Source organism: Mesoplodon densirostris, chromosome 10, assembly GCF_025265405.1.
Source record: "Mesoplodon densirostris isolate mMesDen1 chromosome 10, mMesDen1 primary haplotype, whole genome shotgun sequence".
NCBI lineage: Eukaryota > Metazoa > Chordata > Mammalia > Artiodactyla > Ziphiidae > Mesoplodon > Mesoplodon densirostris.
This window is the reverse complement of record NC_082670.1, coordinates 62309810-62329947: the sequence shown is the minus strand read 5'-3', so window position 1 is coordinate 62329947 and position 20138 is coordinate 62309810. Positions and strand designations below refer to the sequence as shown.

Genomic DNA, 20138 nt, shown 5'->3' with positions numbered 1-20138 from the left:
TGAAGACCCTATGAGTCAGATTCTGCCACTCTTCCTTGGACAAATGCCTTCATTTCTTGGAGCCTCGATTTCCTTATCTGTTAAACAGAAGGAAGAATATCTACCTCACCAAGTTGTTATGAGGTAATGAATATGAAGATGCTTTATGTCCATACAGAAGAATCACCCCGGATTATGTAATAATTACACAGGGAAAGATGTACTTTAACAATGAAGAGTTGGCATTTACCTCTTAATCAGTTTAACAAAATGTAACATTGCAAAGACTGGGACAACTCACATAATGTGCCTCTCCACATGTAATGCAATAAAGCCAAAAGTATAACCTGAATTTATCAAGCTTCTTAGACCTGATTGCCAGTTTACAGGAAGTACAGGAGGCAGAGGAGCAAGATAAAAGACACCATGAGAAACAAGTTTAAAACATGGGATATTGTGTAAGAAAATTGGGAGAATCCCCTGGCGGTCCAGTCATTAGGACTCCTTGCTTTCACTGCTGAGGGCGCAGGTTTGATCTCTGGTCGGGGAACTAAGATCCCACAAGCCAAGCGGCACGGCCAAAAAAGAAAAACAAAAAGAAAACTGGATTCTTCAAAAAGATGCGATGAAAAAGGGAGGGGTGATAATTGTTAATGCTGGGTGAATATTGAGAGTTCATTGTACTGCTTTTGTATATGTATGAAATTTTCCATAATGAAAGGTATAAAAAGTGGAGGAGAGGGTTGTTTTTAAAAGATACTAAAGAGCCATAAGATACTGAGCCAGGAATAGACTCACAGATGCCCAATGGATTTTTGACAGGTGCAAAAGCAATTCAGTAGAGGAGAGATAGCCTTTCAACAAATGCTGCAGCAATTGGATAGCCATAGGCAAAAAATAAAAATCACAGCAGGAACTAAGACTAAGCAAAGAATTCTTAGACATATCAAAAGCATGCTCCATAAAAGGAAAAAAATAAGTTGAACCTCGTCAAAATTAAAATTTTCTCTCCAAAAGACTCTTTAAAGAGGATGAAAAAGCATTACAGACTGGGAGAAAATATTTGCAAATCATACATGCAACACAGGATTTGTATCTAGACTAAAGAATTCTCAAAACTCAGCAGTAATAAATAGATCCAATTAGAAAACGGGCAAAAGACATGAACAGATATTTATGGCAAATGAAAAGACGTTCAACATCATTAGCCATTAGGGAAATGCAAGTTAAAAATCTGCACAGGGCTTCCCTGGTGGCGCGGTGGTTGGGAGTCCGTCTGCCGATGCAGGGGACGCGCGTTCGTGCCCCGGTCTGGGAAGATCCCACATGCCGCGGAGCGGCTGGGCCTGTGAGCCATGGCCGCTGGGCCTGCGCGTCCGGAGCCTGTGCTCCGCGGCGGGAGAGACCACGGCAGTGAGAGGCCCGCGTACCGCAAAAAAAAAAAAAAAAAAAAAAAAAAAAAAAAAAAAAAATCTGCACAGCTATCAGCTTTTTAAAAAAAGTTTTAACACCAAATGCTGGCAAGGATGCAAAGGAACTGAATCTTTTACATTGCCAGGAATGAGAAATGTTACAGCCACTCTGGGGAATAATTTGGCAGTTTCCTATAAAACCAAACATGCACTTGCCATATACCCAGTATTTGCACTCCTGAGCATTTATCCCAGATAAATGAAAACTCGTGTTCACAAAAAAAACCTGTACGTGACTGTTAAAATCAGTTTTATTTGTAATAGTCAAGATCTGACTGGTGGTTAAAACAAACTGCAGTATATCTATACCATGTAATACTACTCTGCAATAAAATGGAATGACCTATTGATACCTGCAGTGACTCAAGTGTATCCCAAGAGAATTACGCTGAGTGAAAAAAATCCAATCTGAAATGTATGGCCAGATTTATATAATATTCTAAATTGACAAAAGTATACAGATGAAAGTATACAGATAAGTGGTTGCCAGAGGTTGGGGATAGTGGGAGGGAGCAGGGGAAGAGGGAGGGGTAGCACTGAGGGAGGCCTTGGTGGTGTTGGAACAGTTGTGTATCTTGATTGTGATGGTGGTTACACAAATCTACACATGATAAAATGACAAAATGTACACACATTGTACCAATGTCAATTTCCTGATTTTTTAATATTAAACTATGTAAGATGTACCCATTGGGGGAAACTAGTTGAAGGGTATTATCTTTGCAACTTTCTGTGAATCTGTAAATTCAAAATAAAAAGCAAAACTGAAGAGCCGTACCAAATGCAGTGTGTGAAACTGATTTGGAAAAACAAAATTATGAAATATATATTTTAGGACAGTTGGAAATTTGAAAATGGTTATTAGATGGTTTCACGGAATTATTGTTAATTTTCCTACCTGTAATGATGGTATTGTTAGTTTGGAGATTATTCTTATTACTGAAGGATGCATATTGAAGTATTTGGAATGAAGTGTTTTGATGATTACAACTTTTAAAAATGTCTTCAGTATATAGAGAGGTAAGGCAAACATAGCAAAGTGTTAATTGTTGAGTACAGAAGGAGGATACAGGCATTCGTTGTACCATTCTCTGTACTGTTTGTTATTTCCAGAACATTTAGGGCAAAATTATCAGGGCCTTCCACAGATGGATGCTTTGTAGCTTCAGGCTGTCGGGTGCGCGCCTCGGTTAAGTGGCCTTACCCGGCCTAGGGATGCCCCGCGCTCTGAGGCTCAGTTCCCCAATCCACCTGCACTCTTCCTCTAAGCGCTTTTGCCCCCATCACTGGTCGGTAGCGATATTGGACACCCAACGAGAAGACAGCACCTCCGAGATTCCTAGAGAGGCTGGCCTGGCGACTTGGGGAGCCGGAAGCCCATCCCCAGGCACTTCCTGTCCGGTCATTGTTCTCGCGCCGGTAGGCGCAGGGGTCGCGGCCGCTCGCCTTCTGCTCCAGGGCCCGCGAGCTCCGGCCGGGCTTCTTCTCCGCGCACGGTGAGCGGGGTTGGCGTGGCTTGGGCGCGAACGTCGGTGGTGAGGGAGCGGCCATCCCAGGGGCCGGTAGCCCCGTCCTCCCCTCGGGGATCCCAGCCCTGTCTGTCCGGAGGCGGCTCCGCGCCCCGCCACCTCGGAAACTCGGCTCTCGCCTACTTATGGGGGTGCCTAGCCCGCGGGAGGTTGGACACGGACCGCCCCAGGGGCCAGGGTCGACCCCGCAACAGGGCTGCGTGGGGCCTGGAGAAGGAGGAGATGCGTTGCCACGTTTGGAACTAGGGAAAGGACATTGAAAGGAACCCCTTGTTAGGAGACTTTGCTGTCTAGGGCTGGAGGCCGATTAGAGTTTGATCAGCAATCTGATGACAATACTCAAAGTAGGCAATCGCGTATAGATAGGTGAAACGAGTGTTAAGGGCCTTCTTCCCTGGTAGAATTCAGATAGCCATAGAGAGAATAATTCTCCAGAATTAAAGATGTGTTGCAGGACTGAAAATATTGCATTATTGAAGAGATGCAGTGTATACATTAACTTGCCAGTACGTTAATGTAGGATAAAGTATGTGATCACTTCAGTAACAGCAAAAAGGGACTTAATGAAATGTAGCACTTTTTTTCCTAGTAAGACATCTAAAGGGGAATAGGAAAATTTCAGTTTCTTCATAATCAACTAAAATGGTAAGGTTATTTTACTCACAAATTAAAAAAAAAATCTGTTGGCTTGGCTATGATACAGGGGTACTGTTAAGTTGGTGGTGGTATGATTTGGTGCAGTCCTTTTAGAAAGCACTTTGGGGAACTTCCCTGGTGGTCCAGTGGTTAAAATTCCTCGCTCCCAATGCAGGGGGCCCGGGTTGATCCCTGGTCAGGGAACTAGATCCTGCATGCTGCAACTAAAAGATCCTGCATGTTGCAATGAAGACCCGGCGCAGCCAAATAAATAAATATTAAAAAAAAATAGAAAAAAAAAAGAAAGCAATTTGGCAATACATGTCACTCATAAAATCCTTCAATCAGTAATCCCCCTATTGTAAAGGAATAACTCAGCAGCAGAAAAAAACTATTTGCATGAAAAGAATCTTAACAATTATTAAGAAAATAAACTGGAAACAAAAGTCCTTTTACTAAAGCAGTGACTAATAAATAGGGAATGGGGACTTCCCTGGTGGCGCAGTGGTTAGGGGGCCCGGGTTCGATCCCTGGTCAGGGAACTAGATTCCACATGCATGCTGCAACTAAGAGTTTTCATGACACAACTAAGGAATCAGCGAGCCGCAACTAAGACCTGGCACAACCAAATAAATAAACACTTTAAAACAAATAAGTAGGGGCTGTTTAAGTAAATTATAATGTAGCTGTAACTTAAGAGTACCATGGTAGAAGGAGGTGGTGCTATATGTACTTATATTGAAACATCTACCTAAGACTATTGTGAAACATAGAAATTGAGTTCAAAAAGCAAACAGTTCAGGTTGCAGTCTTTTGTTCATGCTGTTGTCCTTGGTGATTAAAAAAAACCAACCAAGCAAACAAAAAACTTTGCATTGTAATGTCCTTTCTTAAAAAGAAACCATAGTTAAGAAATGTAAGTCATAATCGTCAGTATGGTTGGAGGTTTTTTCCTTAAAAGAAATATCTTAAATTCTTTATTAAACAGCGATTATCTCTTTGGAGATGAACCAGGGGTAATTTTTCTTAATCATTTTCTGTATTTTTTAAGTTTTTACCATTAAAATATATTAACTTTATAATCGGGGGAAATCAATAAATATTATATAAAGGTGTTTGTAATGTGATTATTGTGGGGATAAATCGCTTGTATACAGTACAACTCCTTCCATCCTCTTGAGTAGAGCAGACCCTGTAGCTCTAGTGGCTGCTGCCTCGACACTGGTGACATTGGCTTGTGGGCTTGGTGGCATCCAGGCAGACCTCCTCTACTGCTAACAGTGTTTTCTGATTTCTCAGTAGACATTACTCATCCAGGCCCCGGGAAGAAACTCAAGAAGAAGCTTTTGAGACTTAAAGATTACATGGGGCTTGACTTCTGCTGGGCAGCCCCCAGCTATAGGAGTTCCCCTGCTGAGCAGAGAGGATGACTACAGAATTGAGAGAGGCCATGACCCTGGCCCCTTGGGGCCCAGTGACAGTGAAAAAGGAGGAGGAAGAGGAGGAAACCTTCGTGGGTCAGGCGTCCAGCCAACAATTGCACTCTGAAAACATCAAAGTCTGGGCTCCTGGGGAGTGTCCTCAGACAGGCCTCGATGTATCAGAACAGGAGGAAAAGGTAAACAATGGTCTGGGAGGAAGGAGGAAGGAGACAGCAGACAGCTAAAGATCTCAAGTGATTTCAGAGGGGACCCTATCCCTCTGCTCCCACATCTGCAGTCTTGTTGTCTGGTGAGGGCTCTGGCCTCTAGTCTTTTGCAATATAATTGAAACATTATATTATTTTATTGATGTGACACTCGGTACTTTCTATAACCCAGTGCTTCTCAAACTGTGCTACAGTTTGCAATTACCTGGGGAGCTTCTTATAAAGTCATGATACCCACGCCATACCTCATGTCAATTAAACCAGTATCTCTGGGGGATGGGACCCAGAACTCTGTATTTAAAAAAAAAAACTCTTCAGGTGATTCTAGGTAGGATTTGATAACTGTAACCTGTACTTCTCAAACTTTAATAAGCAAAGGAATCACCAGGATGTGGGGGAGGGGATCTTGTTAAAATTCAGATTCTGATTCAGGAGGTCTGGGGTGTGGTCTGAGATTCTGCAGGTCTCACAGGCTCCCAGGTGATGGTGATTCTGCTGATCTGCAGACCACGATTTGAGTTTATGAGGCTGTATGTTTTCAAACACACACCTTTCCATCACTAGCCAAATGAGACCTGAGGTTCCCCAAAGCCTCTCTGTAATAATATGATTAGAACCTTGCTTCTTTGATCTTTAGACCTTGGGAAAGTCTACTCTGGAAGATCTCCCCATATGCTCTCTTGTGTTGTGCTCTTACTGGCAAGTTAGGTTTGGGTGCTGAAGTGGACAATGAGATGAAATCAAAGTGATCAGGAGGAAGGTAGCAGGCTTGCTTCTCTGCCCACCCCATCTTGGGAATTAGGGAAGACTCTGGCTTCCTTTTCCTTTCTTTATCTTTAAATGTTTGGTACTTTTCTTTCTTTTTTTAAATTTTTTATTTTACGGTCTCCAAGAACAGGTGCTTATGTTCTCAACCTCAAAGCTATAATTGTACCATCTCCCAGTGACAGTCTCCTCATAAACCCACCTGTGCCTGCTTGTTTCTAGGGTCAGAACATGTTCTGGGACATGGCTGTTGTCCTGAAACCAACACTGGAGGCGTCTGCTGCTTCAACCCCAGGCAGCTCCTCATTACCAGAGACTCTGGCCAAGAGGGAGCTACTGGAGACTCATGGGAACATGACCTGTCTAGGTGAGGTTCAACCCCAATTCAGAATCTGACCATTGAGGTTTCTCAGAATCTTTTCAGAGACTGGTGGTCTCGTCTCCTAACCTCAACAACAGAGAGTATTGAGGTGTTGAAAGTGTCAGGGAGAGCTGGACAGAGGAATACTGAAAGATGCCTATGCATTTGTCACAGGAAGTGGCTTATTTTGCACAGTCTCAAGACACCAGACAAACACAGGTGAACTCCAAACTTACCTTTTAATCACATTTATTGTTCAGCACGTTTCATATTTATTCACCCGTGTAGACACATGTCCTCTTCATATGCTTCGTGTTTATTGTAGCTTGGTGAGCCTGCAAGAGAAGCTGGCTAAGGTAGGAAGGGTCACCTTTTGTGGTGATATTTTGAGGAAATGCCCTGGAGGTGTTCTGTTTTCAAAGATCTTTGTGCAGATTCTAGAGGATTTTGAGCACTTGCGTCAGCCATGATGAGGTTTAAAGCTAGGTCTTCACGGAGGCTACTGATGGCTGGCTTATCACCTGGTTCTCTAATCTGGGACTCAGGATGTGTCTGGCTAGCAGTGGCGGAAGCTTGCCTGTGAAGGAGTGACATGTAACTGTGGGTCAACAGTGTGGTAGCCGTGAGTCCTGTGTTGTGGAAGCAATCCCTGGATGACTGCCAAGACCCCTCTGGTACTCATATGCTATGAGTATAGGGCTGTGCCTGAATATCCTGAACCTATTCTCCTCCCTAGCCAATTACTCAGGCATTTGCAAGCCAAGTCATTTTCTTAAACCAGTGTTGTAGGGAAGGCTAGGATTGCCACCTTTCATTTTCTTGTCTCTTCTTTAATTCCCCAAACTCTCAGCAGCTTCTGTTTCCCGCTTTCTGCTTTCTGCTCCATTGTCTCTGGAGCATTCCCCTGTGTATCACTTCTTTTCTGTTTCCTTGCTTTATCAGTCAGTCATTTATAGTCTTAACTCCAGCAGCTGCCCCCATCCACCAGGAATGGCCACTGTTTTCTTTCTCTGCTATTCCTAGCCAGGACTCACCTTTCTGCCAGCCATTTCTGTTGTAATAGGTAATGGCGAGGGACTTCGCTGGTGGTCCAGCGGTTAACACTCTGAGCTCCAATGCAGGGGACCCGGGTTCAAACCCTGGTCAGGGAGCGAGATCCCACAGGCCACAACTAAGCACCTGCATACCGCAACTAAAGACCCTGCACGCTGCAGCGAAGATCCCACATGCCACAACTAAGACCTGGTGCAGCCAAATAAATATTTTTTAAAAAAAACGTAATAGCGAGATCACTGAGCTCTAGGAATTGAGAGGGAGTCACGAGTGTAGTTGTTGCCCTACCTCTGATAACTCTTTGACCTTGAGCAAATCCTTTCTCTTCTGGACGTCCATTTCCTATTCTGTAAACTGGGGTGCATTCATTCAGTAAATACAAGATTCGTTGGGGGCCTGCTTCCTGGGAGCTGGCAGTGTGATAGGTGCTAGGGATATAGCAGTGAGTAAGAACAGCCTTGCTCTTTTTTAGCTTCCATACAAGTGAAGGAGAACAGTTTCATCTTGATGATAAAATTGTATAATATACATGAAAGTACTTTGGAAATTTTGATGTTAATGTTTGTGAGTTTTATCTACAGTTTGGTATGTATTCATTAATATTGAATTTATTAAAGTTTATATATTTAAAGCCAAGTTTTTAAGCTTTTAAGCATAACTTATTTTTATGTCCTTTATACATCTAGAAAAATTCAGAATATTTCACAAACAAAAAATGTTTTTACATAAAAACCAGGAAAGGAAGGGTGGAGAGGCGGTAGGGGAAAGAGGTAACAGGGAGAAAGTAAGATAAGAAGGAAGAAAAGGAGATGTAATAGCAGTTTTAAACTGCAGGGAGAGAAGTGGAGTAGATTGAGAAATCAGAGCAGTAGTAATAGAAATAACCAGAAAAAGATTAGCCTTTCAGGGGTTTTTTTGTTGTTGTCACATTCAGGGCTTTGCTGTATCCAGCGCTCAGGCATTCCCTTTCTCTGACATTGCCCTTCTTTCTGAATGACTGTGATGGCCTTAGCCTGGCAACCAAACTGGGCTATCCTCCTTGCCCAGTATTCGTTTGTGCCTCACAGCATCCCTGTCCCACCCACTCACCTTACTGGCTGGAGAGTTGCCCTGGCCTGTGCCAGTAGGATGTCTTTGGACATTAGATTCCCCTGTGCAGTTCCTGCATGACCTGCAGCTCACAGCTGAAGTCACACGCTTCCTGACCGTTATGACTTGACTATCCTATTCTTTTTCTAGGCCAAAAAAATCTGACATATATTTTTTCTGTTTGCTGTTTCAGGTGCTGAAACCAAGAACCCACAGTTATTGGTTCCAAAAACTGAGATATGTGATGAAGCAGAAAAACCTTTCATAATATCAGGAAGAATCCAGAAAGTTGACCCTCCAGGACCTGAGTTAGGAGAAGGCTGTGAAAAAGGGAACATGTTAAAAAGGCAGAGAATAAAGAGGGAAAAGAAAGATTTCAGACAAGTGGCAGTGAAGGACTGTCACATACCTGAAAACTTCAAAGAAGAGGAAGACCAGAAGTGTCACCAATCTGAGGAGAGATATAGCCTTGGTTCTGGCTCTGTTAAAAGTCAGAAAAGCCAGCCTGGGCAGAAACCTTTTACATGTAGTGTGTGTGGGAAAGGTTTTAGTCAGAGCGCAAACCTTGTAGTGCATCAGCGAATCCACACTGGAGAGAAACCCTTCGAATGTCATGAGTGTGGGAAGGCCTTCATTCAGAGCGCAAACCTTGTTGTGCATCAGCGAATCCACACTGGACAGAAACCGTATGTTTGTTCAAAGTGTGGGAAAGCCTTCACTCAGAGTTCAAACCTGACTGTACATCAAAAAATCCACTCCTTAGAGAAAACCTTTAAGTGCAGTGAATGCGAGAAAGCCTTCAGTTACAGCTCACAACTTGCCCGGCACCAGAAAGTCCACATTACAGAAAAATGCTATGAATGTAACGAGTGTGGGAAAACATTTACTCGGAGCTCAAACCTCATTGTCCACCAGAGGATCCACACCGGGGAGAAGCCCTTCGCCTGTAACGACTGCGGCAAAGCCTTCACCCAGAGTGCAAATCTTATCGTGCATCAGCGAAGCCATACTGGTGAGAAGCCATACGAGTGCAAAGAGTGCGGAAAAGCCTTTAGTTGTTTTTCACACCTTATCGTGCACCAGCGAATCCACACCGCGGAGAAACCTTACGACTGCAGCGAGTGCGGGAAGGCCTTCAGTCAGCTCTCTTGCCTTATCGTGCACCAGAGGATTCACAGCGGGGACCTTCCGTATGTGTGTAATGAGTGCGGGAAGGCCTTCACCTGCAGCTCGTACCTGCTGATTCATCAGAGGATCCATAATGGGGAGAAGCCGTACACGTGCAGCGAGTGTGGCAAGGCCTTCCGGCAGAGGTCGAGCCTCACCGTGCACCAGAGAACCCACACCGGGGAGAAGCCCTACGAGTGCGCCAAGTGCGGCGCGGCTTTCATCTCCAACTCACACCTCATGCGCCACCACAGAACCCATCTCGTTGAGAGCACATAGAGGACGAGGGAGACCTCCAGGCGCCAGTGAGAACCTCCCGCCCCTGCCCCCGCCCCTCCAAGTCAGACACCTCTTGGCTGTTTTCTCCTCCTTGGTGAAAACGAGGCCTGCTCTGTCCTTAAAAGTAATAGTTTTCAGGAGTGCAGTGCAAAACACAAGAGGGGCATTTCAGAGGCTAATTTAAAGAAAATAAAAACGAAGGCCTCAAGGCAAGGATTTTGTTTTTCACTTGGTGCCCCAAGTGGTCATGGTGTCTGAAGTGGAATGTGGCTTTCTTAGAAATGGATCATACAGAGCTCAGTGATAAAGATCCCTTTGGGGGAAAGGCATTTTTCACTTAACTTTGTTTTTGAAAACTCTGGTAATTTCTTGGGCGATGGGCAGGTTACTGGTGGAGGTCTGCCTGATGGAATTCCGGAGCTTTGAACCTTGTATTCTAATATTTTGGGTTAAGCAGCGACTCATTAAGGAAACCACTTGGGGTAGCGGTTCACCAACAACTCACCTATAAACATTTATAGGTTCTTCCATTCCCTAGGTAATTAAAAAAAAAAAAAACCCTACTAACCACCTACTGCTCCTAACATGGATGGAAGTAGGAAACATTCGTTTCCCTCATCGTCTGTACCTCATGAACGTTGTTGTGGTAAAGCTCTGGGGACCTCTGACGAGAGTCTCTTCTGACCATCTCCCAGCCTGCATGGCCAAGCACTTGAGGACTGATGGAGACAGCCACAGACGCAGCTGGGCTGTGTCCCCTTGCTAAGGTCAACAGCTCTTCCCATAACTTAACCCCAGGTGCCATTGCATTCCGTTTGAGACGCTGCTAACAGCCCCCTTCCCAGATAGAGGCATCAGAGAATAAAGCTTCCCTGGAGGTATGCCCGCTTTGTCTCCGCTCTCATTCCGCTCAGGCCCAAGCAGGGGGCTCAGCTGGGTGTCACTGTCACTTTCTGGATGGTCTTTAGAAGAAATAATGGAGCCCTTCTAATTCTGAGAGGAGCCAAGAGGGAAATGAGAGGGAGGAAGCAGAGTGGGATTCCTAAGGTCTTCATTTTTTTTTTTAGAAGTTCAAAGGTATTGGAATATGCAAACTTAGAAGGATGAAGAAACTGGCTAAGGTAAGATACCTTTGTTACCATTGAGCCTTTACTCCCGGAAAAACAAATTCTACAACTATGCAATAGGTAGAGTTATGTAATAATATTGCCTTGTATTTATATAGAACTTGATTCTTTGTGTACCTTCATGTGTAGAGTCATGATACCCGGCACTTACCTCATACTTTCAGATAGATCATTACCTTAATCCTTGTAACACTGAAAGAGGTGTTTGCCCCCTTTACCTGAGAGAGGTCATTTAACACAAGACCAAGTAACAAGTGACAGCCTGTATTCAGACCCAGGTCCTAAATCCAGGTTCCCTCTGTTCTTCTATGTTTATCCCATGTCTCACCACCTGTAACCCCACCCAGATGTGTGGGAAAGCCTGAGAAAAGGGTATATAGAAAAGGTATATATATATATATATATATATATATATATATATAGGTGAGGAAACTGAGGTGACAGATTTGGGGGTTTGCCTTAGGCAGTGTGACCAGCAAGCAGCAAATCTAAGGCTAAGGCTGGGGTTTGAGTCTCCTAATTTCTGGGTCTGTCTCCACTCCCGCTCTCAGCAAGCAGGAGTGTTTATCATAAATGCTATACCTGGTGAAAGCAGTTGGGGGCACCTCTCCTGCATAAGTCCACGCATTTATTGTGTCATTTCTACAAGACTAAATATTAGCATCGCGTTTTGTAGTTTACAGAGCACTTTCACATACAGAAGGCATACACAAGAAAGCTTATTAACTTCTTTTTCCCCCCTTGACCACAGTCTTTCATCAAAGCATGTGTGACAACTTCTCCCAGTTTCACTCTAAATCATATAGACACAAATACAAAAACATCAATACAGTTCAAAAGTAAGAATCAAAAATGCCCATGCCCTCACAGACCCTGGTAGTGACTCTTTCTGTACCCTGTCTGGGAGTGGAAAGACCCAAAGATAACACCGCATGTCTCTGCTGAGATTAGGAACAAGTTAGGTTTTTCCCCCTGCATGATCAGGAGGCTTAGAGAGGGCAAGCAGGTCTGAAGATTTGGGGTAGATCCGTGACCCTGACCCACCAAGAGACCAAAAGTGTACTTTCCTGAAAGGTATCAGCTGGGATTTGTGACCATTAAGATGGTTAAACTGTTTGAGCCACACGTTGTATATTTATCCTCGTAATTGAATACTCAGTCATGACTGATTGTGATCTCCTGGCTAGAGATTTCTATTCATAAGGAGCTCAGAAGAGCTATCCAGGTGATTGTGATATAAAGCCAAGTTTGAGAATCACTGACCCACCGTTTTACAGCAGTGGTTTTTAACCTTGGCTGCATGTTAGAATCATCTAGGACACGTGAAAATTTTTCCATTTTAGGCCTCAGTATTTTTTAAAACTTAGGAGGGGAATGAGCCACTACAGACAAGTAAAACCTGCAGGCCACAAATGTGTGTGATCAAAGGTGGAGGGGAACTCCAGTATAAGGATCTGGATGCGCATTGTTCTGTTTCAGCAAAACAGGACAGTAACTACATTGCCTTCTGTGCCTCTAACAACCCTTGGCTGCTGGGACTCTGTGACCTAACTTCCTGTATTTGTATTTTAAGTGAATATACCAAACATTTTATTTATATGAGCAAACCAAGTTCTACGTAACATGCTTTTCTGTTCCTCATTCAACAAAATGACTTTTTACACTTTTGCTTATATTTCATCTCCAGGTCTGGGTTTCCACAAATCTACACCCAGATTCAGGACCCCCGATCCTACACAAATTCTGTGAGCCTAGTAGGTTACTAGACAGATCAGTTCCTTCCCCAACTCATAACAACTTTCCCTCCCAATTAAATTCCAGCCCGCAAAATAAATTACCTCCCACTTTTTTCTACAGGGTTTCTGATAGGAGAGGAGTGACTACCCTTTGTTGTCAGACTTGGCTTAGGTTTTCCTTTTCCTTGGGGTCATCTCCCTTCTTTCTGGGCTGGTCTTGCCAGAAGTAGATGGGAGCTCTGAAGCCCCATTTTCTTAAGTTGCCAAGAGCTATCAGTCTTATAGATCTCAGACAAAGAGTCAGACCTAGTGATGAGTATTAAGGGTAGAGCCAAGAAGCCTGTTTCTACCCTCAAATGAGACCAACAGATGTGTGTTACGTGGAGCACAGGGATGAGGAAGTGAAATCATGTGTAAGTGCTTTGGAGGCTCTGTGGGGAGAGATTCTTCATCAGCACGCATACACACACACCCCTCTCAAACACAATTGGCTGTGAATTCCTCCAGGCTCAGGAAGCTAGTCCTTTTTCTATGCTCTAGATCCCCTCCCTCCCGTAGGTGGTCATCCCTCTCCCACTTCTGTCACTTCTCCCGTTGTGTGCCTAACCTTTCTGGGGTCACAGCCCCTTTGAGAATCTGATGGAGGTTGTGGACCCTCTTCAGGAGAAACTCGGATTGCACTCTCAGTTCTGTGCTTATTTGTGGAGGCATATAAATTCGCTGAGGCCAATCCGTGGAGCCTCCAGGGCCTCAAGTCAGACCTGGGGATGCACTACATAATTGCCCTCACATGCCACAAAATGGTGGCTTTTTAAAAAATGAGGTCAGACTACAGAATCTCTGAGGATGTTGCCCAGATACATAACCTTTTCAGTCTTGCTTCTCCTGGCTTCCCTCCCTCAGCAAATGGTGGCATTATGCAGCACTCAGACTGGAAACCCAGGAGGCATTTCTGGCTTCCGATGTATCATGCGTTGATTACAAAAATATTTATTATGCACTCTCTTTGTGGCAAACATGGTGCTAGGTCCTGGGTTGCCAAAGCAAACAAGGTCTACCATACCCCCTTTTCATGTCTCTCATGGGAAAGATGTCTGGATCCCTCAACATGATTTACTGAGCTCTTCCCAGCCTCATCGCTTCACTTCACACGCACCTTTACTGCAGCCTGGAGGCACGTGCTTGCTCTTCTCGTGCCTTTGCTCACACTGTCCTCGGTGCCTGTGATACCTCACCACCACGCCCCACAGCCCCTGTCTGCTTTGCCTAACATTTGGTTTCTTTTAAGATTTGGCTCAGGCCCATCTCTGGGAAACCTCTGACTGCCCTATGGCCAAGAAGTATATTTAGAAGTATCGAAGAGCATGATATTTGTATCCAGAGTTTTACTTTATGCTTAAAAGTGAAAAAAGTCTGGATTCAAAATTGTGTATATAGTACAGTTCTCACATAATGTTGTTATGTACACTATATACTATGAGAAAGTATATAGATAAACATGAAGGAAATATAAGAAAATGTTATAAATGGTTGACTTGTTCAGAGCCATACAAATGGTAAATTGCAGAGCCTGGGCTCAAACCCAGGTCCTAGGGATAATGGAATTATGGGTGATTAAAAGTTTTTTTTAAGTAATTTCCATATTTTTTATAAGGAACAAAAATTTTATAATCAGGAAAAATAAATTATTTATTGTAACTACAAATTTAGTTTTATTGTATTAACTGTAAACAGTATCTCAATTCTCCATTTTGTAGAATGGGGGATGCACCCTGCTTCTGTCTCCTCCCCTTGTCCACCTCTCTGCCTCTGACAATGTCAAGTCTGATAATTCTTGAATTCTGTTCTGAAACCATAGTCTTTATGCTTTGTTTATTGATTTGTTCTGAAAGTTGAAATAAACAGCATGAATGTTATTATGACTGTGTAAATGTTGTTCACTGCAGACCTAAGTAGTTTATTGTGATTATATTTCCTTTTTGGAGCAGCATTTAATTTTTACCGAAGTTTCTGGTTGTCTTTCTTTTTCCCTTGTACTGGTTGCTTTTAACATATCCTCAGTTATTTTCAAATTCTCCGTCCAATTAGACACTCTTCTGAGTCCCCCTTTCTCCTGTATATATCCCTCCCAGAGACCTCCAGCCTTCTGCTCTAGTCTGTCCTTGATGTTCTTTTTTTTTTTTAACTTTTTTTTTTTGGCCATGCCCTGCAGCGTGTGGGATGTGGAATCTTAGTTCCCCAACCAGGGATCGAACCCACACCCCCTGCCGTGGAAGCACAGAGTCTTAACCACTGGACCAACGGGAAAGTCCCTGTCCTTCATGTTCTGTCTGCGTACTGTCCAGTTGTTACACTGGGCTCCATTGCATCCTAAAATCCACATTTCTTCCTTTCTTCGTTTACACACTCATTTCACTGCAGCACGTCAAGTCACTTGCCAAGAAAGAGTATGTGGAAGGCAAAATTGTTGGGTGCTTATATATCTAAAACAACTGTCTCTGCCCTCACAGTTGATTGGTAGTTTGGCTCTGGAATTCTAGATTGAAAAATTTCCCCCAAAGTTTGTAGGCATTGCTTCCCTGACTTATAACATCCAGTGTTGCTAATGAGATGCCTGATTCCAGTCTGATTCTTATTTCTTTGACAATAAATAGAATTTACATTTTTGTGATCTGTTTCCCCACCCCTTTCAAGCTTTTAAAGTCTCCTGTTTATCCTTGATGTACTCAATTCCCTAATGTACTCTGAGATTTTTCAATCTAGCGACTCAGGTACTTCTGCTCTTGGAAATTTTCTCATGTTATTTATGTGACAGTTCTCCGTTTCCATATTTTTCTTTTCTATTCTCACTCTTTCTGGAATTCCTGTCAGTCAAATGTTGGACCTTCTGGATTGATCATCAACTACTTTCTCTAGTATTTCCATTTCCTTGTGCCATTTTCTGGGAGAGTACCTTGATTATTTTCAACCTTTCTAGTGAATTTTTTTATTTTTGGCAGTAGTTAATTTCTAAGAGCCTTTTCTTGTTTTCAGTTTGTTCCTTTTTTGTAGCATACTTTTCTCGTTTTAGAGATACCTGTCAAATCTGAGTATTGTAATTAGAAGGATTTTCTGAAAAGTTTCTTCTGTCACATGAATTGTCTCACCATCTTCGTTCACCTGCTCTGGGTCCTTTTTTCTCTTTATTTTGTTGACTATCTTTGGAGACTTTCCTCAAATATATTGTGATTCTTAGTGATACACACACACACACAAATACATGCACATATCTGTGTGGTGGGAAGGTGGGTAGTGGGATTGGCTCAGTAAAAGGCTTCCCTCTAGAGTGGTTGGTAATGAGCAAGCTGTTTCCCTGGCGACCTCTAAATGCCAGAATGTAGAGATCTTTGGCTGGGGTGCTTACATTTTCTTAGCAAAAAATCCTCTGATGTTTTTGTCTGGGGTTTGGATGATGTAAGTGCTTCTCTAGAGTGGGAGAGAAGGGTATCAAATGTTATTACATACCTTCAGTTAATGCCCTTATTTTTAGCCCCACTTCTCCCTCTCACCCTTCGTTGCACCTTGGGTTTCCAAGTCCCAAGTCAGCTGGGGTTCGGCAGGTACTTCAGCTGCATCCTTCCACTATCTTGCCCTCAACAAGTGTTTCAAGCCGTCACTCCCTCCACCCAACTTTCTCAGTTACCATTTCATCCATTTTCCATTTTCTAGAAATTTGTTCCCCTTGTCCCATCATTGTTATTTATATATTTTAAACCATTTTAATACATTATTGTTTTAGGGGAAGCTGAACAATTTAAAAAAGAATGTTATATCCTTTGATACAGTAGTACCACTTTTAGAAAGCTATCCTAAAAATGAGTATTTTGACAATGGTATATATACTTATCAATGTCCATATTTTACAAAAATGGAAACAACCCAAATGACTAACAACAGTGGAATGATTAAATTACAACGTGATGGAATATTATGCAACCACCAAAAATCATAATTTAAAGAGTATTTAGTGATACGATAAAACGTTCACAATAATATTAAATAAAAAAGGCAAAGTATAAAATTCAGTGGTGTGTACAGACAGCCCAGTTTCCTTAAATGTACATGTATAGAAAAGATTGGGAGGAAATAAGTGCATCAGGTATTAACAGTGGTTGAATTTTCCACATTGTCCACCCTGCCTACCTTGTAGCTCCCTGCTCCCCTGCCCTACCTGATTGCATGGACCCCTCAGTTCCCTCTCAGGAGTTTTCGTCCTGCCTCTCTCTTGCTGGCAAGGGGGATGTGCTCAAGCTCCTTGACTCCTGGGACCCCACAGTCTACATCCAAGCCCTTCTCTGACCTTCACTTGCTGCTTTGGCCAGTTCCCAAGACATCCCGTGTGTCCCCTCCTGTTTTGGCAGTCTTTATTTTTATTTTTATTTTTTTTTGCGGTACGCGGGCCTCTCACTGCTGTGGCCTTCCCCGTTGCGGAGCGCAGCCTCAGCGGCCATGGCTCACGGACCCAGGTGCTCCGCGGCACGTGGGATCTTCCCGGACCGGGGCACGAACCTGTGTCCCTTGCATTGGCAGGCGGACTCTCAACCACTGCACCACCAGGGAAGCCCTGGCAGTCTTTACATCTGCAGGCATGGCCCACCCTGGGCACAACGTTTCTGGTGACAGAGCCATCTCTGCCTCTTCCCCAGAATGCAAGCTTTCCTTTACTGCCCTTTCTTTTTTTTTTTTTTTCTTCCTCTGCCCATACTCTGAAACCATGGTGCGTGTATAGAAAAATTATGAATTTAAATACTGTACTCCCTCACTCCTGATGTTTCAGGAAGCTCACTGGTGTAACACTTGTATCCTCTCTCTGACCCCACACTCACTCTTGCCCTAGGACAAAAAGGGATTGGATTTGATTGATGACTTTGGAAAAGAAGTGGACTGTGTGAAAGCCACCCCTCCTCCTTCCTCACCCTTAGGGTCCAGTTTTTCCACAGAGACCATGTGTCTGCCCTGTTCCTCTTTGCTGCAGGTGTTACAGGGGCAAACCCATGGTAGCCCAGCACTGTGTCCCTGGGTGCTTAATGCTGTCTAATCCTGGGATTCGGTGTTAGTAACCTCACTTGCCAGCAACTATAAGCCACATTCAACAATATCAGCTTTTCAGTAATAAAGACAATATATTGGTCTTTGCATATCTTATTTGTCAATTGAGCAGAGAATTTTACTAATAGCTAACACTTACCTAGCTAACACTTTATGGACATTAAATTTTTTAATTCTAAAAACATGAAATAGGTACTAGCATTAACCTATTCTACAGATAGGAAAACTGAGGCACAGAGAAGTCAAGTAACTGCTTGTGACAGAGGCAGGATTTCACCTCAGCAGTCTGGCCCCAGAGACCACACTTGGCCCCAGTGCTACGTTGATTCTTTACTTTTATTTATTTATTTATTTAGGCCATGCCCCATGGCTTGCAGGATCTTAGTTCCCCAAATCCAGGCCCTCAACAATGAAAGCACGGACTCCTAACCACTGGACTACCAAGGAATTCCCCCATGTTACTTTAAAGAGAGAAGTCATTTATTGGGTTTCCTCAAATCCCAATATAGTCTCTTTTACCTGTCTAGAATATAAAGCTGATTCTCTTTTTCTTTTTGCTATATATTATTTGTTTTTATCTTCTATGCCTTGCTCAGATAGTGAGACTAAAGTTGAAAAGGAGGATTTGACTCTAGAGCAAACTGAAAGGAGAATTCTTTGTTAAGATTCCAGAGCGAGATTCCAGAGGTTTGTGCATTGGGGAAGCCAGAGAAGAGGGGAGCAGGACAGCAGGGCATTCTGAACAGCCTGCAGACAAGTAAGTGAGGAGAGACTTGTTAATGAACTTTTTTCAATGGCAATTTTTAATTCAAAGGGAATTCAATTCAGGAATATATTGATTTAATGTATGTAGAATCTTTATGAGACTGATGCTACAGATAGACTTGTGGTTAGATGGGTGCCTTTACTCTGTTCTTTTCACCTCTTTTCAAGTACCTCTCTTGTGAATGAGTGTGTGTTTTCGTTTTATTCTGAAAAAGTAGAAGGCCCATGAAAGGCCAGTTATTGATATATCTTTATCCCAGAGGGAGTGTTATTCTACTTCCTTGCATGGTGCATTTCCAATCTTGTTCCCTTTTTATCAGGGGGTATATGAAAGTTAAAAAACAAAACCAAACACTTCTTGCCCCCAGCAAAAATCTCTCCACGTGTACTGAGTGTGGCAAACCCTTCAGCCAGAGCTCCACTCTCATGGTCCACCAGAGAATGCACACGGGAGAAGTCATGTGGGTGCGGGGAGTGTGGGAAGGCCTTCACGCGCAGCTCCCACCTGAGCCTGAACCAGAGGGTGCACACTGGGGTGAAGCCCTGCGTGTGCCCTGAGTGCCGCAAGGCCTTCAGCTGAAGCCCTTGCCTCCTGGTGCACCCGCAGAGCCACACGGGCAAGAAGACCTATTGCCGCACCCAGTGCAGGAAGGCCTTCGGCCAGAGCTCCCATCTCGTCTGCCACCAGACTACTCACGCCCAGAAGAAACACCAGGCCGGCCTCCCTGGTCAGAGCCCAGTGTTGAGGTCAAGGTTCATAATCAGGAGCTATTTTTAGCAGATGGAATGTACTACTCCCTTGCTGAGATGGCCCATTCTTTTTTTTTTTTTTTAAATAAAAAAATTTATTTATTTTATTGGCTGCCTCGGCTCTTTGTTGCTACGCACGGGCTTTTCTCTAGTTGCGGCGAGCAGGGGCTACTCTTCGTTGCGGTGCACGGGCTTCTCATTGGGTGGCTTCTCGTTGCAGAGCACCAGCTCTAGGAAAGTGGGCTTCAGTAGTTGTGGCACGTGGTCTCAGGAGTTGTGGGCTCGCGGGCTCTAGAGCACAGGCTCAGTAGTTTTAGCGCACGGGCTTAGTTGGTCCCTGGCATTTGGTACCTTCCCCGACCAGGGCTTGAACCCACATCCCCTGCATTGGCAGGCCGATTCTTAACCACTGCGCCACCACGGAAGCCCGAGATGGCCCATTCTGACTCCCACTTAGCACTCTTTCCAACCCTAACGCCCCCATCTACAGTTTTTTCCAACCCTAACGCCCCCATCTACAGTTTTCCCCAGGCATCAGGTGGTCACTGTGTTCTGGGTGAAGGCAGTCTTTCATGGGACATCAGGCACGCCACTGGGCTTGGAGGAAAACCAGGCCGCGACCGCCTTCTATGAGGCCCCTATCGAGAGGCTCCTTCCAATTCCTAGAGAGGCAAGCGAGGGCTGCGCTTCCGGG

General features: G+C 43.9%; 1 protein-coding gene across 1 annotated transcript; it reads left to right on the top strand.

The window, feature by feature from the left end:
• Nucleotides 1-2857: 2857 nt before the first annotated feature.
• On the top strand, nucleotides 2858-14692 carry ZNF35 (zinc finger protein 35). The gene is made up of 4 exons (XM_060109366.1): nucleotides 2858-2947; nucleotides 4916-5234; nucleotides 6252-6396; nucleotides 8726-14692. The coding sequence occupies exons 2-4, from the start codon at nucleotides 5043-5045 to the stop codon at nucleotides 9976-9978; spliced, it is 1590 nt and encodes a 529-aa protein (XP_059965349.1). The 5' UTR covers nucleotides 2858-2947; nucleotides 4916-5042; the 3' UTR covers nucleotides 9979-14692.
• Nucleotides 14693-20138: the final 5446 nt, after the last annotated feature.